The 26,490-nt window shown below is 34.0% G+C and overlaps 1 protein-coding gene across 5 annotated transcripts in view; it reads left to right on the top strand.

The window, feature by feature from the left end:
- Positions 1–26,229, top strand: part of LOC132743893 (mucin-2-like) — a 71,925-nt gene extending 45,696 nt beyond the window's left edge. For all 5 annotated transcript variants that reach the window (XM_060732486.1, XM_060732482.1, XM_060732483.1 and 2 more), the window contains exons 2-11: positions 9,475–9,525; positions 10,363–10,710; positions 15,737–15,847; positions 16,538–16,663; positions 16,908–16,949; positions 17,225–17,980; positions 18,149–18,262; positions 19,191–19,316; positions 21,776–21,829; positions 26,075–26,229. In XM_060732486.1, coding sequence (XP_060588469.1) covers positions 9,475–9,525; positions 10,363–10,710; positions 15,737–15,847; positions 16,538–16,663; positions 16,908–16,949; positions 17,225–17,980; positions 18,149–18,262; positions 19,191–19,316; positions 21,776–21,829; positions 26,075–26,163 — 1,817 coding nt within the window. In that variant the 3' untranslated portion in view covers positions 26,164–26,229. The remainder of the gene's footprint in view (positions 1–9,474; positions 9,526–10,362; positions 10,711–15,736; positions 15,848–16,537; positions 16,664–16,907; positions 16,950–17,224; positions 17,981–18,148; positions 18,263–19,190; positions 19,317–21,775; positions 21,830–26,074) is intronic.
- Positions 26,230–26,490: the final 261 nt, after the last annotated feature.

Genomic DNA, 26,490 nt, shown 5'->3' with positions numbered 1-26,490 from the left:
GTTTTTCTTAATATAAGTAATACATACTAGTATAGAATATTTCTGAATTTTAAAAAAAAATCGCTTTGTACTAGTAGATGATAGTATTATAACGTTGAAAATTTGCATCTTATGCTGATTTAGTTGTGAACATTTAAGTTTAAGAATTGGTTAGTCTAAGTCACAAAAATTCAGACAGAGAATGGCCAACAAATCACCTATTTCGTTATTTCAGCAACACGCAAACAATTTTATGATGCTAGAATTTTATGTCTCTCTATTAACATATTTAATACCAAATGTTCCGCTATATTGACAAATTAGAAAGTATGATAATTTAAGGCATCAACTATTTCCACATTTTCAATAATTGCGACAATCAATACCTATCAATTTAAATTGTCTCTGTTTATAAAACAGAACACTAATTAAAGTCCCTTATTAAGATATCTTCAAAGTAGTACATAATAAGTGGAGTCCACTATTAAAGTATATGCTAAATAGAACAATAATTGAAAATCCCCTACTAAAGTATCTTATCAATATGATTTCTAAACAACAAAACAAAAATGAATTTAAATGTTGAAAATATTTCTCTCGAAGTTTGAGGTAAATAATTCGATGAAATATAAAGAAAGTTATTATAAAAAAAAAGTTATCGTTACAAATGAAATACTAGTAAACTGAAAAAAGTCAACGAACTAATGACTTAAAGAAAATGAAATTGATGAAAATATTTCTCCTGATGAAATGTATAAAGTGCATGTAAACTGAATAAACCTTTATGCATATACCAACATAAATAAATATCATTCACATCAGATGAATTAAGATAAGTTAAGATAAACATGTTTTCGGAGAAATGTATACTACTTTATAATTTGGAGCGTTCTTAGAAAACACATTTTTGAGATTAGATATCTGTAACCCGGTCGTAAAAAAATGTTTGCAAATATGTTTAAGTCCACATCTGTATCCGTTGGAAAGAAAAAGAATATTAATTTGTGTGGCAGTTTTGAATAGCAGCAATTGTTTTATTAATAAGTGGTAGCATGCAAGTATAGTGAAATCTTAATCACTTGTCAGAAACGTTTGTCTGGTGAATCTATAGACAAATAATTTATGAGGACAGTAATACTGTTTTTAAAAACTATAACAGGCTTATGCTTCGGTTATATATTATGAGGTTATTATACATTTTTGAGTACAATACTGAATTCTTTTGGGCGAGTATGCAGATGTCAAAACTATATTGGACAAGGCACTAGCCGAGTCTGATATAGGTTCTGCAACTGTGTACGAGTGCATTAGAATTTAGGATCAACTAGCAACGCATTACTGCTGTATTCGTAGTATCGTCAGTTCAATCAATTATATTTCTTTCTAGTTGGACGGTTCAAGGATTCCTAATTTTATAGAATTTAAATATGCTTAGGATATGTTAGATGCTTTTAACTGTATCCTATGGCAGCAGTGTATGATACGTATATCCTCTCTTGATATTAATGACATTTTATTTAGTTTTACAAATTCCTCATTTAGAGCATACATGTTTTTTCCTTTCGACAATACTTTTCATGTGATGACACGGAAGGCCTTCTGTGGATATTTCTAAATTTTTAATTTAACAAATGCTAATGTTTAAATGTTGATAATGACCCATTATTAAAAGTAAATCATATCAGAAGAATATCCCTTGAAAATGATATCATTTAAACATTTGATTAATTTTTGACCCATAATTATCACCACTACATTCTAATTGGCCTGATCAAACTGAGTCTGCAGTATTTTATAAAAACAAACAAAACATTTAATTCAGATATTTCAACATAACTGTTTATAGATTCAAGATTCAAAATATTTTATTTGGTTTATCTGCCAAAATAAGTCAAATGTTTATAATTTTGCTGTTCATGGCACTTTCTTTTGGGTTTCAGTTTTTTCTTCATTTTAAGGGATGTAACTCATGTTTACTAAATTGTTTGTTCTTATCTGTCTATCTTAGTCATTACAGACTATTCTAGCTGTATATAAACATAAAAATAATCTTTTAATATTTATATATTGAATAGAATAAGATGAAAGATTTACAATTTGAAGAAGTTCATCAAATAGATGGAGGTCCAGGAATGATGAATTTATATATATAGATAGAATTATTATTTGACTGGTTTTATATACCTTAATTTTGTTTTTTCTAGTTGTTGCGGCTAGGAATTTAATATTTATACCTAGGTTATCAGTTAAGATTTCATCATAAAGATCTTCAGGCCTCTAAATTATAAAAGTAATATGTGTGCTTTCAGGGGAAATTAAAATACTATTTATGCTAAATCGAAGTCATGATGCTTGAAAACTGATCAAACAACACCAATAAAATATTTAATTGAAAATAAATCAACTGAACTGTAGGTGATGAGAGTCATATTTCCAATGTAAATATTTAAATTGGTTTGTTGATAAGAAAATAGTTGAGTACAAATCCTGAGTACTAGTATTCACCAGTCAGAGACATTATATGCTTGCCTGTGGCTAAATGATTCAAAATATAAACTGAACCATTCATGGGACTTTAAATCAGAAAAGAAAACCCAAAGATGAATGAATAAATTTATTTATTTTAATAACTTGGTAAATTTCAAAACATCAGCAAATATATTTTATGAATTCTTTAAAAAAAAATGCTGTATTTTATCATACTTTTGTATGTTATTAATATGAAAAAGGCAAAGCCTCAAAGCTAGCTCGATTTTCTTTTACCGTAAGATAGTTTAAAATAATCGTTCATTTTTATTTTACATTTTCCGTTTTAAAATTGTCATCCGGTATTTTATACACTGCCTCCGTTTATTCTGGTTCCCCCTTTCTATTATGGTTCCTATATAAGGGCGCAGGACTACGCTTCCGTTTTCAAACAGAGTACACCGGCTTTTCTCGTTATCTTGTAATTCGAAAAGTTGCGATGTGTCCAATTCGGTACTTCGGACGAAAGTTTTCAAAACCATCACTTAGCAGGTACTCGCGTTACCGTAAAGCTTGCTTTGCGAGCAGGCCCTTCGGGCCAGCTCGTCGAGCTCGCTATAAGACTTTAATTAAAGTCATCAATGTACAGTTTCCTCAGTGGTATTTTCATTTTATTGTGTTTTCTTTCCAATGTATTTAATGGTGATTGTTTCATGTATCTTTTATGTTGCTCTGTTAAAAAGACTTATGTCAAAACTTTAAAACTGGACAATGCTTGAACTGGTTCTAGTGCGCGTGAGAGTACTCTTCCTGCGTATCGGTCAAATGTTCACTAGTATATTCAGTGAGCTGCGAAGGGAGCGTATCGTGAGAGATGTTGAGTCATTCTTTATCTCACGTGAACAGACTCGATCAAAGCGCAGAAAGTATCTGCAATTTTCACCTTTTGAATTTTTGTTACATTCCTGTCGAATGATTTTCATTTTACATTTCGATGGATTTCTATTTTCAATCTTGAGTGATTTACTATTTCCAGATTGAAATGTTTATTGTAATGTTAGAAAAAGCTATATTGTTGATAAAACATAAATTTACAAAAAGCAGTGCAAAAGCTGATGTTTAAAAGATAATTCTAAACAGGGGTTGTTATTTGAATTTAAAACAAAAAATGGTAAATAATTAGCGTTCTTTGTGTCATAACCCCTGGGACATTTAAAAATGTCAAGCCTAAATACGAAGCTGATAAATGCGATAAGATAAATAATGATAATATTTTCTGATCATGCATTGATGCAGTTAAGCATTTTCTTTGAACATGAAAAACAAATTAAAGTTGTACACAGATAAACATCTGTGTGTAATGTTAAAGGCACATTATGCCTAAGAAACAATTTAATGATTCGTTATATAGGAAGGACAAACATAAGTTTAATATCGTTTAATAATGGTTTAAGAGCATGTTAGATGTTTATCACCTGAAGAAAGTATCTATGAATCTGACATTATTTGTTACAAAAGAAGCAAACTTTAAACAAAATAGTATTTTGACATCCCTACAAAATGCTTAATAACTATAGCTGTACTAATTAGCAAAGATCGAAGAACCAAAGACTGTTCAGGTTCAGCCTGTCAGTAACTTTTTGGAAACTCTAACAAGGCACCGAAAAATAGAAAGGTTTTGAGAAATAAAAATTTCTGGAGAAAATAGGCCTTTAAAAATCTTAAGAACATTGTTTTGAAGTTATGCATGAGCACAATAACAATTATTATTTTCGCGAAATGAAATTATTTGTGAATCTCTTGGCATGAACGTAATACATTTTAGAATCTTTTAATGTTGCATTTTCAGAAGTGTTTAATTATCCTAATTAAATAGCTTTTAAGTGTTTATTTTTTCAAATGAGTGTTTAATCATGCTTGTTTTTTTATTAATAATTAAGATATACATGATAAATGTGATGTCAGATATTTCTTATATTTCTTTCCCACCTCAAAACCTCCTGGGGAATTTGTTAGTAATGAGTTGCTGATATGATGTAAACCCCCACGATTTTTAAATACAAACTTGGCCTTTGTTCCCTGACACCGATCTAATGCATTTAATAGAACGGAGTTGCTGGTAAAGTCTAGAATAGGTAAAGATAATAACTTATTTTAACTCCGTGAAGTTTATCTGTAATTCAAACACTAACTGTAATTTCTAGCTGATATCAATCTTCCAGGGAATTAGATTTATAGTACCTCTGGGCGGTTGTAACTTTGAAATGTTCGGTGTTTATTTTAAAACGTTATCAAAATTGCATCTTCGAAAACTTTCTAAAATTGTAGCGGTGGATTACACAGTCCAAAGTGATATCCACTGTATCAAGGATCCTTTAAAGTATGGTTGCTGATTTCCGCCATTTCGTGTATTCGTGTATTGTCGTGCCTTCGCCCTGAAAGTCGAAGACACGATAAATTGGCCAATTATTGTGTCTCCGCCTTTCGCCTTTTGAGAAAACGGCACGACGACAAGACAAATATAAGGCACCGATACGAAGATTTCTACAAGCCTACAGAAGAAGATTTCGTGTTTTCGCCAATCAAAATATCGTTATTTTGCTTGTCTTCGTGTCTTCGCCCCTCAAAAGTCGAAGGCGAAGATTCGACTTTTGAGGGGCGAAGACACGAAATGGCAGAAATCAGTCACCATATAAAAGCATTTCTTTAATTATATAGGGACATAGATGTACTTTTTCTTGCTGAATCGCCCAGATATAAAAAAAGCAGTTTTATTGTTTCAATCATGGGAATTAAACTTATTTTGTTTATCTTTTACTCCAATAAATAAACGCTATGTGAATTAAACAAATTTAACTTTGTTTAGTTTTGAGTGTCAAATAAAAGTTGTGACATTTTGAAATGTATGTAATTTATTAGTTTTGTGACTATAAAATTAACAAAAACTCAAGTGTAAATTAAAAAGTTGCAGCATTTATGATTGATCATGAAATATACGGTCATTCGCATTGTACTTCTACTCTGGTAAAAAGAGAACTTCCTTGCACAAGTGAAAGCATCTAGTACTAGTTAAACTGTTTGACACCTTGTCTAGAAAGAAATGTGCTCTTGTACATTTAAAGTGGTATTCTGTCGTGTTCCGGAGGGTAACATACAAACACTCCCCTCCATATCACAATCATCACCTTTATTATAAACACTTGATCTTAGTTGAAAGGCTTACTATTCCTCAGAAATGCTTTATTTTGATTTCTCAAAAGCTTTTAAATTTTGGTATAGTATACCAAAAGTTACTCATTGGCCATTACCTGAACCATCTTTTTCATGTGTTGCTTTTTGAATATCAGTATTTTGTATTGGAAGTCAAAATACTACTTCATTTACATTTTGCTTCTTTTATGACATATTATTTCACATTTATTGCTACTTTCGTCAGATAGCACGCATGTAACATTCTGTAAAACCATTATTTAAACATTATAAACATACAAATTTTTCCTTTCTAAAGAAGTAGGAAAAAAATTGTTTCTGAGGTAAACTGTGCCTTTAAATGGACTAATAATACAACATCAGAATTGTTGATGAATCACGCAATAAACGTTATCTCGCGAGATTTTTATGATGTCATCTCTGGTTTTAGAATAGGGATTCTCATAAAATATCTATTTAACGGTCTGGGCGGAAACTTTTCTCACTTAATGGCGAAAATAAACGACCCTGTTAAGTCCATTTTTATGATACTTGTATACAATACGAAACTGTATTTTAATACCTGACATAGGCACTCCTATTTATCTGTGAATAACGATGCGAGAAAGTTAAAAATTGAATACCTTGAAAACTGATTAAAACTCATTACACGAAATGCATTTAAGATGATATGTTGTGATCTTTAAAATTCATTTTTTATTTATTTAGTAGATAGCATAAACTCTTTTTTGTCAAAAATTGTTTATAAACATTCATACATAGTTTGCTGCAAACGGATCAAGTTTATAACTAAAATTATTATAACAAAGATGTAAAATTTGGATTGTTTAGGATAGGTAAATCCTGGATATTGCAAAGACAGTTTAGAAACAAAGTAACCATATATTCCACTGCCAAAGTACCGCAATTTGCACAGCACTCCTTTTTCAGAATCTTTTGCAATTTCAATCCATTTTTTGCAATATTGCAACCAAAGTTTACACAATCTTATTGCCATATGTTGCGCAATACAAAATGTTCAATATGTTGGCAAAACATTACTTCCTTTTTTCTGCAAGTTTACAGCCAAATATTCCGCATTTTCAGCATGAACTTTTAGCATACAGGTGGATGATGATACAAACTGAATGTAGCATAATAAAATGTGCCTTTATACGATATTCGTCTTATATACTCCATTTAGACTAAGACACTTTAAAGTTTTCAGAAAATAACAGAAAATCTATGTACTAATATTTCAAAATCTGTTTTGAAATACACAATGTAGTCGAAATATCGCTTTAAAGCGTGCATATATTGATATTTTGCTCCGAAACAAGAAAGACCGCTGTTCCGCCATTTTTAAGTATACTGTATACGGAATTCCTCGATCTGGGTTATTTCTAGTTCCACATGGTGGTAGGGAACAATATCGGGATCCGTGCTTAGATTGCTGAAAGAAATTATCTGCTTTAGTTTTGATATTTGTGGAATTAAAAAGTTATAAATAATTAAGTGCATCATATATATCATAACCAGACTAAAAATTAAGGTTGAAATAATATTAGAGATATATCAGCTTACATAAATACACTACCGGATTCTGGAATTGTTCCCAAATACACGTGATTGTGTAAAAATATTTTTTTTTATATAATGGCTACGTCATTAGTAACGGTATAGAATAACATGTAAAGACAAATACTTTCGTGATTGAATTAAGAAGTCAGTTACAACTTATAATAGATTTTCACATAAAAATCAGACAAGTACATGTATTTACCACAACTTTAAATTTTATTTCATTTTCTTGTTCATTTATAACCATCTGGAGGCGTGCAGCTTTAAAATTGAAAAGGAAAAGGAAAACGCGCATGAAACCGTGTTAACTTTGTACAGCTGCATGGCCATGATCTTTTCTTGATAAAGGTAAACAAAGTGCAAATCGTTTCTAGTGTGCATGCGTATTTAATAAGATATCTCTGGTGCACTTGAACCAGATATCAAAACATGTTGTATCATTAACGCTGAATGCTGTAGGTATTTGATATCATTTTTTTGTCGTGAGTGTTACCTTTAACTCACAAAGAAACAAAGAAAACATCTACATGCTTCTAATTTTATTTCTTAGCTTCTAATATTACATGTATACATGTACTAAAGACAGATGCACATGTATGCATGTACTGCAGACATATCTTTTTATCGTTAAACTAACATGATTGTATTTGAGATCAGGAAACAAAGCAATACAATAAGAAAGAATAAAAGAAGTGGATTGAAATAGTTCTAATCAATCCTAAAACATTGAGTTAAAATGTATGTTTCAGTTTAAAAGTAAAAAGGTGAGCGGCTTATGCAACAAATCTCTGTCAAGGGAATTTTAGCATGTATAGCTTCGTTACCATTAATCACGTGGAACCGATGTATATTTAGCTCACACTGCACGGATCTGATAGTTCATTTTTACTTTATATGCCCACTATTATTTTAGGAACATTTTCTAACACAGGGTTAATATAGCAGGTGTCTGTATAGAGAAGGGTAACACTATTCAGATCTGAAGACAAAACTAGCTCTCTACCAAGTTATTATTTTGTCCTCTACAGTTAACAATGTTAATTTGTCCTTGTAGGGATCGTAATTGACGAAGATACAGTCAAACCAGTGTTAAAAATCACCTCTGAATAAAGATAATCCTGCAAATAAAGGTCACGTTTTGATAACCCTTCATTGATAAAATGGAATAAAGAAACCTCAAAAATAAAGATCATCTGTCTAAAAAGATTATTATTTGTCTCTTCCCTTGAGTGACCTTTGTTCATAGATTTGACGGAATTAATAAATGAACTGCACATAAGGGAGCAAGACCGGACGCGCTCTATAACGCTGAAATAGCCAGTCAAGTTTTACAATATTTTATTTTACGAAGTGAAGTTGTCCTCATAAATGCTTAAGGGAGGATCGTAATTGAAGACGATATAAGGAAGGAATATATTAACTGCACATCAAGCAGCAATCCTATTGTATTTCTGGATAATCACAATAATTATCTTATGCTTGCTTGCATTTTATTAGCTAAAGTCCATTGACAAAAGAAATTTTGTAACTTTTTTATTTCAATTTTATGTTTAAATCTTTATATGACGGTACATAAACAGTTTTATAGTCCATGTTTTAAAATTTAGTTAAAACTTTATGATACATTGTTGACAAAACGGTTTAAGGTACCAAGCTGTTAGTAAAGGCTTAGCGATCACTCTCATTACGCGAAGGGTATTTTTTAAAAACTCAAAAAAGAAGAGTTTCCGTTTATATATAGACCGTAAAAAATCGGTTAAACTTCACCTCTGTCTGTATCTAATAAATATATGAAAAACGTTTGTGTGACAGGATTCCATTTGCTTCTTTTCGTTTTAAAAATAACGGAAAGTTGCAAATATGTCTTTAAGAGACGGAAAGTAAAGTTTCAAATATGTCAATAATACAATAATAGACGGAAAGCTGCAAATAGGCCAATAAGAAACGGAAAATTGAAAATAGGCCAATAAGAGACGAAAAGTTGGCAATTATTATTATTATTATTATTATTATTATTGTTATTATTATTATTATTATTATTATTATTATTTATTATTATTATTATTATTATTATTACTATTATTATTATTGTTATTATTATTATTATTATTATTAATTTAAACAACGTTATACTAATAGCGTTTGACAATTTATTCTGATAGGACCAACTACGTAGTGAAAACTGTTTGTATAACTACATGTATTTAATTGTACATTTATTAACATTTAATTGATGCTGTTTATATAATATATTTGCAGGTGTGGAGTGCACATGCTCATCATTATATTCTCAAATACAAACTGATAAAAGTAAGTATTACAATATCACGTTATATATTACTTTGTCCCCATCTTCAAAACTATAAAAATAAAGTATACGGTAAAATCAAATGAATATCAGATAAACATTATCTATCAAGGAAACTTCCTTCTTGAAATTTTTTTTTCTGGTTAGAAAAAGGGACGGTTATTTCCCTTTTTCTTTTTGGTTTATATAAATAATATACAAAATATCCTCTAGAAATCATTCCCCTTCGAGAGACAAAGAGTTGTATCTTTGAAGTATTGCTTTAGGAAGTTAACATTTATTGTGATGTCCTACCTTGAGAAGAGTATATATACTGATGTTTTTAAGAGGCTGTTGCTGTACAGAATGTCGTTCTGTAGTATACAGGCTGTATTGCACATACATGGGCAGGTTTTGAGTTATTCTTTAAATAATATGTCTCTTAGGGTAATAGTGCGTATTTGCAACCCGAGAACTGAAACAACACCTGAGGAGGCGGAGCCTCGTGTATTACCTCAGTTCTCGGATTGCTTATATGCACTATTGCCCTAACAGACATGTGTTGCTGAACCAACATTTTAATGTAATTTTTCACTTCTATGTATTATTACTTCGATCGATTATCTTTTTCTATGAGGGGAGATAACTAGAATAACTAGAACGTTATGTTTTCTGTAGTCTATATAGAATACTCGCTTCTGGGGAATATTGCAAAACAGTATTGACCGGGTGCTATTCATTTCCAGGATGATAGATCTAAATAACAACATGTGACGTTACATTAGGCTATATATTAAAAAGTTTACGTGAGACATAGTAAATCATTTTAATATCTGTTTATACATTTTTATCTGTTTCAGTTGCTACTATGTGTAAAAGTGGTGTGGTACAAGGCGTCGATGTTTTCATTGACACAGATTTAGGACAAACATTAACGCTGAATTCCGGTACAGCATGTAGATGTAATTTACAAACCCAACGTGGTAAACAAGTCAAAGTAAGCTCACATTTCGCTGGACCTCAGCGTAGTAACTGCGGTACATCTGTAGACTTCACAGGCGGTGCCCTGGGGCATCACACGGTATTATCAACGCCTTGTTACTCGTACCAGTTTGATGTAGCAAGCCACACCTACACTAATATGTCAGTGGGTTTAAGAAGGGATTATGACCCTTATTCGTCACCATATTGCATTCGTTTCTCCCTAAGTAAGTATACTCCGGATTCAATTTTGAATGAATGATGTTACTTCTAGGATTATTGTAAAATACATGAACAGTTAAACGTACTTTTTCCGATAGCAAGTGTATTACTAATAATTAACTTCTTTACAATGTATGGTATGTATTGGTAGATTTAGAAATTCGTTGTTTGCATGACTAAGATTTGTAGTGCAAGTAATTCTAGTTCTCTACATATGTACAGAAACTTAAATTTGTAGATGGCCAGTTAGACGAGTGGATTTAATTTTAACATCAGGCGTTGACGAGAAGATTTTCAAATCAAGTCAAGTCAAATTCATTTATAAAGGTCTATTCATGTAATAAGACAACATAAGTTCTAATGAGCTGTTTACACCGACTTTAAGAGAAAAGAAACTGTCAAACATAGAGAGAAAAACAACTTTTTCATATTCCTTCAAATTGTCAACGTTCACTTAGGAAAGATTAAAGTGGCTGTAGCTCGACCAAAATCCTAGTATGAAAAAGTTTGAGCCCAAATTGGGTTACGACCGTGTGAGCCCAAATTGGGTTACGACCGTGTTTCCTGCTATAAGTATTATGAATCGTAAATTGTCGTAAATAGCAAACAGCAATGTTGTTGAGAGCGAGAAAATGCGCTCATAGCGCCAAAAAACTTTTGGAAAATTTTGAACCGTATAAAAGACATTTAAACATAAGTGTGTTTATATCTAGACTATTGTGGAGGTCAGTTTTTCCAATGTACAAACGGAGCGTGTGTGCCGAAAGCATGGCGCTGTGACGGCGATTTAGATTGTGCCGATCAATCTGACGAGAAGGGTTGTAACAATAGTCGTAGTAAGTGGACAATATTGGTGTACGGCAAGGGAACGCAACTAAACAAATGTTATTGTTATATAAAATAGAGGTGTTTGGTTTGAGTATTATTGTGTAAACTGGGGACAACAAAGTCTTGTTACTGTTATTGTTTTGGGGGTTTTAAGAACCAAAGAATTGTAGATTGTATAGCATTGTATATTTGAAAGCATGCAAATTATCAAGAATGTTGTATATATGCATATTCATTGTTTGTTATGTTTTTATAGTATAACATTTAGTTATAAAGATTTTTGACAGGTTATATGACCCTATAAAACGGTTCTTTTGATATTTATTTCGAGTCGCAAGGCAAAAACAACAGTTTATATAAGGTCATATAGCATTTCAGGAATATTTATGACGAATTTATAATACAGCAAACTACCTTTTTTTAGAGGAAAATGAGGAATTTTCGCAGCCGTGTATGTAAAACTATATACATGTAAATGTCACGATTGTCCAATGAAAAACGACGTTACAACACTTGCAGTATTATAAAAGTTTTTACCTGGTATAAACAGAATAGGGTTTAAACACACCTGGAGTGTTAATATATACGCTTGAAAATGAAACAAAACCCAAAAGATTATTTGTCTTGCATGCCTGTATCTGTCCAATTGTTGTATACGTATTTTAGGAATTAAAAAGAAAATGTTTGCATGGACGGTCGTAGTCACTTTATACAGATAATTACAAAGATATATAAAATTCATTGTTCTTACTTTTCAGATTGGAACTTACTTCGTACATTTTTTTTCAGGAAATTAAACTTTTAAGTCAAAGTCGGGCTTGGCAGATGAATAGTTTTCTTAGACCATATAAAATTGGTATTTTGTAATGTGATGCAACAAAATTTCTGATGTCTATTTAAAGTTAAAGTGCCTACCATACATTTTGGCGTAGGTAAAATTACGCTAAAATATCATGATAGAAAGACGCCAGATACGATACTTATTTCGGGTTATATCGTAACAAATCTGAAGGTGTTCTCACCTTATTTTGACAATTTAATGTGTACATTGTCACGCCTGGCAAACTGTCGCTCCACTTCAAAATTGTGGTGTACGGTAAAACGAGCGAACGGCATTTCCGAGATAGAGCGGAAGGCCGATTTAAACGCCTAATTGTAAGTATTGTTTATGTTTTGTCTTGTTATTTATTTAAGTTGTATTTTTTCGAAAAACGGAAAATGTAGTTCCGTGTAGGATTGATTTAGGCTTCCAATGATCTAAGCTGTTACAAAAAGAAAATTATATTAAGCCCGGGAGAACTTTTCTCCCTGACGAAGCGAACGATGATTTGTAGAATATTGAACTTCCCAACCATAGAAATGCCATACCTTTCGGATTTCTTGAAAAAGTGTATTAGTAAATTATCAACCCGTAATAAGAACTTGTCCTTCGTGCAAAATAAATTACTCCTGAAGGATTTCTTAAATTTGTAAATCGATATTTTTCGAAAGTAGTGGAGCGAAAGGGCGAGAGATGGAGCAAAAGGTTCGATGTTGAGCGCAAGGCGATATTAATTTGACGTATTAGGAGGAGCGTAGTCAATGATTTTTATAAATAAAAGCTATAGAAGTTAAAATAGACATGATCAAGTGTTAAGACCGAGATATATATACCTTTTAAAGAGAACTAATAAATTGTGATATCCTTTCAACGACTATAGCGTAATAACTGTAATCGCGAAGGTGTCACCTATGGCTGCCGTGAAGATTCCATTATTTATGTTCGAAATTTGGATGAGGCCCGACCATTGAATCATACACACAGGATGCCACTTATAAATTCGAGGTCAATCATGATTTTTGACATGGTTATGTACATTTAAAAACGTGTGTTCGTGCAAATGGGACAAACAAATTTACAGTAATGAATTATATGTTAGGAAAATACCTCTATAAGCATTGTATGCTTTCGGATCTAATCCTTTTTCAGCATTGTATATTATGTAACTATTGATTGTCTGTAATATATGTTTGTGTGAAAATGTTTGAAATAAAATATGTTTAAACTAAATGCGACAAAGTCGAATATTTTTAGTTCTACCGCGAACAAATGTTTCCGAGCAGGTACGTGTAACTCGATTGTTTACGCCAAAATGTTATGTTTTTCGAAAAGTTAGAAATTCAAGGTGCAGAACAGAAACAAAATTATGCAATGCATGGAACGCATTAAATTAAATGGATCACTACTACCAAGTTCAGTTCACAATGACTTTCTGTAATTAATAGCTCTAACGTACCTGTTCTGAGCAAAACACAAATAAGTCACGTTTTCATGAATTTGAAAGGTGGGGAATCGCTATGAAAATGGTTGACAAGGTGTCAGTCGTTATAAGGATATAACACGTGTTCCAGTTATGTTTCAAGATACTTCCTCCCTTATTTAGCATTGTTGTTTAGTTTATTATTTTCCTCTCAAAGTGAGGCAGAACTCAGTCGGTGTACGGACTAAAATTATCAATAATATAATAGACCTAGTTATAGTAGAAATTTCTATTTACACTTACAGACGAAAATAATAAACTAAACAACAATGCTAAATAAGGGAGGAAGTATCTTGAAACATAACTGGAACATGTGTTATATCCTTATAAAGACTGACACCTTGTCAACCATTTTCATAGCGATTCCCCACCTTACTAATTCATGAAAACGTGGCTTATTTGTGTTAAATGCACCTTGAATATCTAACTTTTCGAAAAACATAACATTTTGGCGTGAACAGTCGATTTACACGTACCTGCTCGGAAACATTTGTTCGCGGTAGAACTAAAAATATTCGATTTTGTCAAATTAATATCGCCTTGCGCTCAACATCGAACCTTTTGCTCCATCTCTTGCCCTTTCGCTCCACTACTTTCGAAAAATATCGATTTACAAATTTAAGAAATCCTTCAGGAGTAATTTATTTTGCACGAAGGACAAGTTCTTATTACGGGTTGATAATTTACTAATACACTTTTTCAAGAAATCCGAAAGGTATGGCATTTCTATGGTTGGGAAGTTCAATATTCTACAAATCATCGTTCGCTTCGTCAGGGAGAAAAGTTCTCCCGGGCTTAATATAATTTTCTTTTTGTAACAGCTTAGATCATTGGAAGCCTAAATCAATCCTACACGGAACCACATTTTCCGTTTTTCGAAAAAATACAACTTAAATAAATAACAAGACAAAAACATAAACAATACTTACAATTAGGCGTTTAAATCGGCCTTCCGCTCTATCTCGGAAATGCCGTTCGCTCGTTTTATCGTACACCACAATTTTGAAGTGGAGCGACAGTTTGCCGGGCGTGATTGTATTATCAATTTTAGTATATCCTGTGGCATGAGAGGGTAATTTCCACTTCAACGTCATTTCTCACAAAACACCAATATGACGGCTCAAAGATAAGGGGGCAGGGGACATAAAATGAGCAATTTTGTAGTTCAGTGTGGCCAGAAACAAAATACCAAATACTTCAAAATCTGTTACAGTTGCACAGCATCATTCAAGGATATATTACTTACATTGAAGAAAATAATAGTTTGCGTGCATTACTCCTAAAAATAATGACTGACAGCAATTTATATCGACCCCCACCCAACAAAAATCACTTCTGAAATAATCTAATATGGACAATCTTCATGAAGGTGCAGGATACTCCAGAATTCGTCGATTTCTTCAAAAATATCACTTACACATAGTGCAATCAACGGCATTATCAAAAATGTCCAATGAACTTTCTCTCATGCGTTTAGATTCTTCACAAAATTTAGGTTCTTATTTGTTTGGCACTAGCTGTCAAAACTTGATTTTTAACTTTTTCACCTCCTTTCGGAGAGTCACAAATAAATACAAAGCTACCAAAATGTTTAGTTTCGAGTAAAAATATCAAAAATACTGCTTTTTTCCTACACACAAGCAAGAAAGAATTACAGTGACAGAAATAAATATCAAAAGTTTCCAGTACCTTCAAAACATCATGTCTGTGTTATTAATAAATTTGACCGGGGTCGTCATTCGAACATGTCCCCTGCACCCTTTTGGTCCCGTAATAATTAAAGATCAGAAGGTATCAAAGTATTTTACTAGATATTTTACTTTAATTGAAATATCTTTATATAGGAGAATCATTATCAGTTTTCTGACGTTTTTTTATCATTCTTTATTTTTCTCGTTTATAGATTATTGTGGCAATAATGAGCACCAATGTGGTGACGGCACGTGTATTCCCGCCTTTAACAAATGTGACTTTTTCCCGGACTGTGATGACGAGTCCGACGAAATCTCATGTGGTAAACTGTATACCCTTTTTTTTCGTTTAAAATATTATTTTTATCCAGATATATATTTGTATATACCATAGATATCAGTATACTTAACGTTGCATTACATATGCCATTCGTATGTGACGTGACATCTATTTAATATGGTGGCTGATTTGTGCCATTCGTGTTTTCGCCCCGCGACCCCGCCAAGCGAAAAGTCGAGAATTAACAAGTTAAAACGGCGGGGTCGCCTAACTAGCGAGAGCGCGGGGCGAAGTTTAATAAATAAAACTTCGAACCGCGCGGGCGCGGGCCGAGATTTAAGAAATTAAACGGCGGAGTCGCGGAGCGAAAACACGCTAATTTTCATATTTTTTCATATTTTTAGTTTCTTCTTTTATGGTCAATATAATGATACCAATATTCTATGTATTATACAGGAGAACCTGTATTTAATCATGAAAGTTTGTCATTGTCAGTATTTTCATTTTATATTATGATGACAGTACATACATTGTTGAGTACAATACTGAATTCTATTGGACGAGTACAGAACTGTCAACACTTTATTGGACGAAGTGCTAGTCGAGTCTGATATAGGTCTTGTATATCTGTACTCTATATTAATTGAACACGATTTACATAATTGTGAACTGTACAAGAATAAACACGCGTCAGAAATTGTTTATACATTTTGAAACGGTGTAATACTTTTAGGCAGCATCACCTGCTCCGAAGGACAGATAGCATGTGACGATAACGCATTCTGCATCAACCCGTCTGACCGATGTGACGGGGTTTATCAGTGTCCCGACCAATCTGACGAATTAGCAAAATACTGCGGTATGTTTTACTTGTAATACTACGAGTATGTTTGTTGTAAATTCGGAACAACTCGGTGATTATTCATAATCCCTTTCTGACGATTCACTTGATGGGCCAAATTTGCGAGTGTTTGTAGCCAACGCAACTTTTTAATAGATAACAGTTACAGTCTCTATTTTTAATCATAATGTATTACCATTTTGTTTTAAACAATAAACTGTTAAAGTATGCACATGACTATTTTCTGATTTTAATTTTCCAGACCCAGATTATAGACCTGGTAGCAACTCTGATGGGGTATCTAGTAAGTGAAACGCTTTTTGATTTATGCATAAACGAGAGCATAGAAAGACATAAATAGTGTAGACGCTCTTATGGCTATGCTAATCATTACGCCTTTCATAGATAATAATGGCAAAAGAAAAAAGATGTATAAGATGATACAAAAATAAAAGATGATATAAAATGTTTCTTCACATCATAAGTAATTATAATGTTAAATGTGTATAAAATGTTTTACTATATTTTTCCTACGATTGCACTTTAGTACGTTATATAAATCTTCTTTTTTATTATTAGATGAACTTCCGCCGCCATTGATTACTATTACTTGCGAGGAGAGTGATTTCTTTCCTGAGCCAACCACGACTACTACATCAACTACAGCTGCAACAACCAGCACTACCTCAATATCATCAACCACGCCCACAACCACGCCTACAAGCTCTACCACCACATCTTCAACCACAACAACAAAGCCTACTTTACCCACTTACACAACCACGTCTTCTACCACTTCAACAACAACTTCTACATTACCTACTTCGACCACGCCTTCTACAACAACAACTTCCACCACGCCCACATCAACAACTTCAATCACGCCTGTTTCGTCAACAGTCGTTTCTGCGACGCCTTCTACAACACCAACAACATCTAAATCTACCTCAACCTCTACAACTACTACATCTCCTTCCACAACAACTTCTTCATCTACACCTGCAACCACGCCCACAACAACAACTGCGAGCAAGCCTACAACCACAACAACTGCAACCACACCTACCACCACAACAACAATAACTGCAACCAAGCCTACCACCACAACAACAACAACAACTGTTACTACGCCCACAACAACAATTGTGACAATGCCTACTTCAGCAGAAACTGTAACCACGCCTACAACAAAATCTACGCCTACCACAAAAACAACTGTAGTCATGCCTACCACTACAACTATTACCACGCCTACCACAACAACGACTGTGACCACGCCCACCACGACAAGTACACCTACCACCACAACAACAAAAGTGACAACAGCACCAAAACGTAAGACTGCATATTTTCCATCTTTTTCTATAATGCTATTATATGTGTAAGCTTTAACTTATTTCCTATGTTTCCTATGAAGATATTATTTTTAAGTGTACTCCGATTTTGTCAGAAGTTTCCTATAATATATCATATACATGACGTCTTTTGGTTTGTCACCAATAGCCAGATGCAACATAGAATCACAATTCCAGTGTGGCAATGGATCATGTATTCCAATTTCATGGCGGTGTGACAGTCTTAATGATTGCACGGACAACTCCGATGAATCTGGATGCTGTAAGTATTATACACATTTCAATAACAAGAATTATATTTTAAATATAAGGGAGACAATTTTGTTATGTTTCGGGGCGTTAACCCTTTGATGGGTTATCTACGTTAGCTACGTAAAGGCTCTCAACCCAAAACTTCAGGGTCCAAGGTCGTAGGATATTTTCTAAACCCAATGTCAGATCTCTGGTTTTTGATTATTGATTGGTCAGAAACCAGCGCAGAATGTTTTTTGGCCAATGGAAACCCTGAGATTTGAGATTAAACTCAGAAAGGGAGCCAGTACATTTCTTGTTTAAGATTATGAGACTAAATGAGTGCGTGTTCCAATTCTTTTATGAAAAACAGCAGAAAGTCGTTGACAAGCTTTTCATAGAAATTACACAAACGACTTTTAAGTGGGTAAACAAAAGAGCAATTGATCCACTGAGAAGCACATTTAGTACATAACGTTTAGATGTTATTTTAAAATATTATCCCCCGAAACGCTTCGACAATGATTATATTAAAGTAAGAAAAAAATGAGGAAAAGAGAGTTCTTACATTTTTACTACATTAGCAGCCCGATTAGAATACCACTGGCCCACACTAGAAGAAGAAAGAAACTTATCTTGACAATACCGACTAATTGTCTGCCTAGTTTTACATGAAGGTTCAAAAGCAGAACATTTAAGAATAGTTACTGCACTCATATGTTGCTTTGTTTTGTTTGTGTTTTTGGTTTTTGTATTGGTGTATTTTAGAATTTCTCTTTCAAGCCATTCTTAAAGTCAGATTGCATCAGTTACACCGATACCAGCAAATATAACTAAACTATCATATCGATATTTTGAAAGTGTCATCATTTGACTATGACATACTTGTTTACCTAATCAATCGCCGAGTATAAATCGCCACTGTATAATACAACTTGACTTTTGTATTTCTTTCTCAGCAAGTTATGTATGTGGAGAAAACATGTTCCTATGTGATGAAAGACGAACATGTATAAAGTCAAAGGAAAGATGTAACGGCAAATTCGAATGCCCTGATTTATCTGACGAACTTCCAAAATATTGTGGTACAGTACTCCTATTAACGTTTGTAAAAACATGCCTCTCTATGCAAGAACAATACTATACTGTATTTGCCATGGCATTAAACCATAAAAACTGGCTGGACATTTGTCTAAAGGTTTCTTCATTAAGTCCTTAAGAATTTTTTTTTTTGCTTCATTCTGTAGTCGTTGTAGTTGTAAGGTATTTTTTATTTTGTCTCTTTCGTTACTGGCCTGTATTTGTATATTAACACGCCGTCTACCGGTGCCAGTGATGGTGATGACAGAAGTCTTTATTTCTGATTACTTGTAGTTTGTAAACATTATTTCTATTACTCGAAGAGGGCCTATTTCATATATGAGCCGTGTCATGACAAAACCAACATAATGGGTTTGCGACCAGCATGGATCCAGACCAGCCTGCGCATCCGCGCAGTCTGATCAGGATCCATGCTGTTCGCTATTAGTTTCTTTACTTGTTATAGGGTCTGTAAGCGAACAGCATGGATCCTGATCAGACTGCGCGGATGCGCAGGCTGGTCTGGATCCATGCTGGTCGCAAACCCATTATGTTGGTTTTGTCGTGACACGGCTCATATATATTTCATGTATATACTTACTGTCCATTTACTGGAGATACTATACGGTATTTTTTAATCGTTTCCCCAGTAGTTGCATCGAACAAAAATAAAGACAAACAGTAGATGTTATTTAAAATCGATCAAAGTCCATCATTTCAGTGCGATTTTATATTGCATGTATATGGAGATATAGAGAACAATATTATCTGCACAACCGATTAAAAATGTCCCCAGGTTAATATTTGGAAAGTGTGAAATATATCCCCCCACATCTATTGCATTTTAAACGTTAATGAAACGTTCGTGGTTTGCAAAAATAAGGTTATTTTATTATTAACATAAGATGGAAAGTAGAAAAAAATGTAATAAATCATATTTGCTCTTTCAGACATTTCATAGCAAACTTAAATGGGCGAAAACTCATAACCCGCTCGGTTTGCGTTACTATAGTTGTATATAAAGCGATTCAAAACATTCCTGTCAAAATTAGCCTCCTTATCTATAACAATAAGGAAATGGTATAGTTTGCAGGTTTGCCCATTAATAAAGGGGCGGACAGCTTTTTTTTGTCCCTTTCTCGTATGAGAAGGGGAATCCTGTGATGCGTGTATGTGGTCGCACGGGCACTTTTTTCCAACATGTCCTCGGTGCGTGTCTGAGGTCGCACGGTCGAAACTCTAACAATTTTTGTTTTGTTTTTCTGTTTCTGTTTGTTACTCCCATACTTGATAAGGAATTTGTTATTCTCAATTACAACTAATCTAGATTTTAACTCCTTATTATAAGACACAAGAAAAAGAGGAATTTGTATGTCCTGCTAAGACTAATTAGAAGTTGAGAGATAAAATCTTTATTATGACTTAGTAGGTCCTAATTTAACATTAAAAAAATCTTAATTAGTGACCATAAAAGCCTAATTAGCAGAAATGAATACACTTATTTGAACTTGTAACTCCTAATAATATTTTGTATGCATTGAACGTTTTATTTAGGATTTAATTTATCCTAATAAGTTTTTTTTAATTTCTTATTAGAACATATAAAGTCCTAATACATGTATAGGTTTTTTCCTCTTAAATAGTAGAAGTTTTATTTCTTATAATTAGGAGTTAAAATCCTCATTATCTCCTAATACCCCATTTTTGAACTCTTTATTGATAAAGTAACTAATTTCTAATAAGGTTTTTTATCTATCTTTTTAAGGTCATTCTAATTAGGCGGTCCTAACTTCTATTTTAGAGTAAATAATTTCATATGACAAATTTATGTATTCGAAGAAGAAACTTAACTTCTAATTAGACGTATGTTATTTCGTTAGCATGACTAAGAAACTCATAATCATAGAAAATGCAAGCTGCCGCCCACACCAAAAGCATCAAATTAAATTTGGTAAAAATGGTAACATTTTGAATATAGAAACATCATTGATAACGTACAGACCTTGTGCCGTAATCGGATACATATAATGTCTTGGTCATACAAGTAAAATTCACAGGACCTATTTATTTTTTATTATTTTTATTCGCTGTGCTTAAGTATTTCAAAATTACACATTGAGTTGATATTTGACAAGCCTGACCCTTCATGATAATTGTTTATATGTGTAACACGAAATCCCTTCAATTATTTCAAACGTGAGATATTTGAAAAAAATCAATCATTTTTTACGGATTTTCCCAACGTTGTCCATTTTTAACCGGCTCAAAGGAGGAAACAACTCTAAAATTACCTGCTAGTATAGCAGTATATTTCCAGTCAATGTACAGTAAGTCTGTAGCATCGAAAGTGGTAAAACTTTAGATTTCTGCCATCACTGTGGCAATCTGTCACCACTGACACCGGTTATACGGTGTGATTAAAGAACAGTATACATGTTGTTGTAAAATATGTTGTTTTCTTCAGGTACTCCAACAAAAGCGGCGCCTCTAGCAGACAAAGATGATGATCTAGATATAGGTATGGTCACTTTTATCGCCATGGGTTCACAAAACAAGATCAGGTTCCATAGTTTTATAAAAATTAAAATTGATCGTAATTTGCTAAAATGAAATGGTACATAAACAAAATGTAATACAACAAGATATGTTTGTAAAAGATGTATGCCCCCTATTGGCAGCCAATTAGTCATGTGATCAGGTTATCATGACTGACTTTTGAACTAGTGACCAAAAATCAATTAAGGTTAATTACTGGTTATGACTAGTCACTAGGTAATTGTGGCCGCAAAGGTTGTGTGCAGCAATTTTACGACAAAGTTATTTCAAATCTTACCAAATAATATATGCATAAATTTTATAAATCATGTAGGCCTCGTTGATGACAGCCAAGTTGTTATATTACATAAGATCTTGAAATATGTATACCAAAAGCATTTTTAGTTTAATAAAAAAATATCAACCAAGGCAACTTGAGTTATTGGTCAGAAACAGATTTTACATACAAGGTCAATATGACATTGACTTTTGACCCTAAAATCAATAGGGGTTATCTACTAGCCAAGACCAATGCACCTGTGACGTTTAAAGATAAAAGGCCCATGAGTTGGGATATTGATCCGAAAGCGTTGTTACCTATAAGGTCAATGTGATCTTGACCTCTGATCCCTTAACGCCAAAAAATCCATTGAGGTCATCTTCTGACCAAAAGCAATGCATCTGTAAAGCTTGAATGTCAAGGGAAATTTTGAAATACAAGGTCAATGCAACCTTGACCTTTGTTCCCCTGACCCAAAAATCATTAGGGTCATCTACTGACCAAGACAAATGCACCTTCAAAATTTGAAGACCAAAAGCCTATAGCCTGTCAAGTTATTGATAGGAAACCGTTTTTACCTACAAGGTCAATGCAATCTTGATCTTTGACCGCTTGACCCCAAAATCAATAGGGGTCATCTACTGGTCAAGTCCAATGCACCTTCCAATTTTGAGGGCTAACAGCCCATGGGTTGTCAAGTTATTGATCGGAAACCGTTTTTACCTACAAGAGCAATGTGACCTTGACCTTTGACCCCTTGACCCCAAAATCAATAAGTGTCATGAGCTGGTCATGAACAATCATCATACCAAGTTTGAAATACCTAGGCCTAAGCGTTCTTTAGTAATTGATCGGAAACCGTTGTTACCTATGAGGTAAATGTGACCTTGACCTTTGACCCTTTGACCCCAAAATCAATAGGGGATATCTGCTGGTCATGAACAATCATCAAACTCAGTTTGAAGTTCCTAGCCCTAAGCGTTGTTTAATTTTTGATCGGAAATCGTTTTTACCTACAAGGTCAATGTGACCTTGACTTTGACACATTGACCCAAAAATCAACAGGGGTCATTGACTGGTCATGAACAGTCATCATACCTATTTTGAAGTTCCTAGGCTTAAGCGTTCTTTAGTTATCACTTGGAACTCGTTTGGTCTACGGACCGAAGGACGACAGACAAAGGCAAAACAATATACCCCCACTTCTTTGAAGGGGGACATAATTACTGATTTCCAAACAAACAACCCTATTTTGTACGGAATGCCGTTAGGGCCATCGCCTATGAATGTGTTGATCTGAAACGCGATAGTCGATAATACGATGGTGAAAACGCGAAATCACGAAACTACGATGGTGAAAACGCGAAAGTACGATGATGAAAACGCGATAGTACGATGATGAAAACGCGACAGTACGATACTACGATGATGAAAACGCGATAAACTATCGTGTTTTCTACGGAATGCCGTTAGGGCCATTGCCTATGAATGTGTTGATCTGAAACGCGATAGTCGATAGTACGATGATGAAAACGCGAAATCACGAAACTACGATGGTGAAAATGCGAAAGCACGATGATGAAAACGCGAAAGTACGATGATGAAATCGCGACAGTACGATACTACGATGATGAAAGCGCGATAAACTATCGTGTTTTCACCATCGTACTGTCGCGTTTTCACCATCGTAGTTTCGTGATTTCGCATTTTCATCATCGTACTGTCGTGTTTTCATCATCGTACTATCGCGTTTTCACCATCGTACTATCGCGTTTTCACCATTGTACTATCGCGTTTTCATCATCGTACTGTTGTGTTTTCATCATCGTACTATCGCGTTTTCACCATCGTACTGTCGTGATTTCATCATCGTATTATCGCGTTTTCATCATCGTACTATCGCGTTTTCACCATCGTAGTTTCGTGATTTCATGTTTTCACCATCGTACTATCGACTATCGCGTTTCAGATTAACACATTCATAGGCGATGGCCCTTACGGCATTCCGGAATGCCGTTAGGGCCATCGCCTATGAATGGTTTGATCTGAAACGCGATACTCGACAGTACGATGATGAAAACACGAAATTACGAAACTACGATGGTGAAAACGCGACAGTACGATGGTGAAAACACGATAGTTTATCGCGTTTTCATCATCGTAGTATCGTACTGTCGCGATTTCATCATCGTACTATCGCGTTTTCATCATCGTGCTTTCGCGTTTTCACCATCGTAGTTTCGTGCTTTCGCGTTTTCACCATCGTACTATCGACTATCGCGTTTAAGATCAACACATTTATAGGCAATGGCCCTAACGGCATTCCGTAGTTTTCACCATCGTACTGTCGCGTTTTCACCATCGTAGTTTCGTGATTTCGCGTTTTCATCATCGTACTGTCGAGTATCGCGTTTCAGATCAAACCATTCATAGGCGAAGGCCCTATAACGGCATTTCGGAATGCCGTTAGGGCCATCGCCTATGAATGTGTTAATCTGAAACGCGATAGTCGATAGTACGATGGTGAAAACACGAAATCACGAAACTACGATGGTGAAAACACGATATTACGATGATGAAAAGGCGATAGTACGATGATGAAAACGCGATAGTACGATGATGAAAACACGACAGTACGATGGTGAAAACGCGATAGTACGATGATGAAAACACGACAGTACGATGATGAAAACGCGATAGTACGATGGTGAAAACGCGACAGTACGATGATGAAAACACGACAGTACGATGATGAAAACGCGAAATCACGAAACTACGATGGAGAAAACGCGACAGTACGATGGTGAAAACACGATAGTTGATCGCGTTTTCATCATCGTAGTATCGTACTGTCGCGTTTTCATCATCGTACTTTCGCGTTTTCATCATCGTACTTTCGCGTTTTCACCATCGTAGTTTCGTTTTTTCGCGTTTCACCATCGTACTATCGACTATCACGTTTCAGATCAACACATTAATAGGCAATGGCCCTAACGGCATTCCGTAATTTTGGGATAAAAACGACGGGAAAAAAGACAAATACAAGAATAATCGGAATAGAATTAGGATCAATTTTAGGATCAAGATCAATATTTGTATCAACTCTAAAATGCCCGTACCTTGTAAAAATAACAATACATTTATTCTAAAATTTCATGAATATGCCATATCGAGTCCAATGTTATCAAGTTTATATCTAGGAGAATAAACAATGGAGAATATTTGAGTTTTTAAATTTATTACTGATCTTGAACCTAATACTTAAATCTTAGTGGACGCGGGGCCAGCTGGCCCAATGTTCACGAAGAATAAAGTACTATTCAAGGACAAAATGCAAAACTTCTTAGTAGTTTATGCAAGTTAATCATGAATTCGATAAAAGTGAAACAAAATACCTTTCAAGAAACGGGCCTTTTTATACATTGAAGGAAGGATAAATCTTATTAAAAAAATTGATTTCTATTTTGATCCAAATAGATTCATAATTTGTATTGTAGTATTGTGTTCCGTATTATTTATCATTTATTGATTTTCATTCAACTTGGCAGCTTATACTGTTATATTGATTGATTGATTGGTTGATTGTTACGTCAAACTCTTTTAAGTCGCGCAAGACAACTGTTTCTTGAGTTTCGAACAAATTACCGCACCAATGTGGATTGAGGAAGCCGAAAGAGAAGCTCACTTCCAGTTGGATCCGAACTCATGGCCTCTCGATCAGGACTTCGTTGGCTTACCCCTACACCACTCTTTACTGCCTCATGTCATAATTAGAAAGTGTATTTAATGATAAAAGAAGAGCATGTAAGCAAGAAATGAAGGAGGACAATAAAAAGTTGACACGCGAACACTACTCATGTAATCTATTTGATATTTTGACGATGAATATATATATATGTATTTTTTTTAAATCATTATAAAGGGAGGTAATCCTGTTTTTAATTTCAGCTATAATTGTCGGTATTGTGTGCGGTGTGTTGTTTCTCCTCCTTTTATTAAGCTGTATCGTTTACTGGGTAAAAACAAAAAATTGGTAAGATTTTATATTCTGTACTATACTCCCATGTTATGACATGTAATCTCTGAAATATGAGCCGCGTCATGACAAAACCAACATATTGGGTTTGCGACCAGCATGGATCCAGACCAGCCTGCGCATCCGCGCAGTCTGATCAGGATCCATGCTGTTCGCTTACAAACCCTATAACAAGTAGAGAAACTGATAGCGAACAGCATGGATCCTGATCAGACTGCGCGGATGCGCAGGCTGTTCTGGATCCATGCTGGTCGCAAACGCACTATGTTGGTTTTGTCATGACACGGCTCAAATATACTGATTAATTGACTTTTTTTCAAAACGTTAC

Source organism: Ruditapes philippinarum, unplaced genomic scaffold, assembly GCF_026571515.1.
Source record: "Ruditapes philippinarum isolate M1 unplaced genomic scaffold, ASM2657151v2 ctg53_1_1_1_1, whole genome shotgun sequence".
In the NCBI taxonomy this organism is placed as follows: Eukaryota; Metazoa; Mollusca; class Bivalvia; order Venerida; family Veneridae; genus Ruditapes; species Ruditapes philippinarum.
This window is presented reverse-complemented; position numbering and strand designations above follow the sequence as displayed.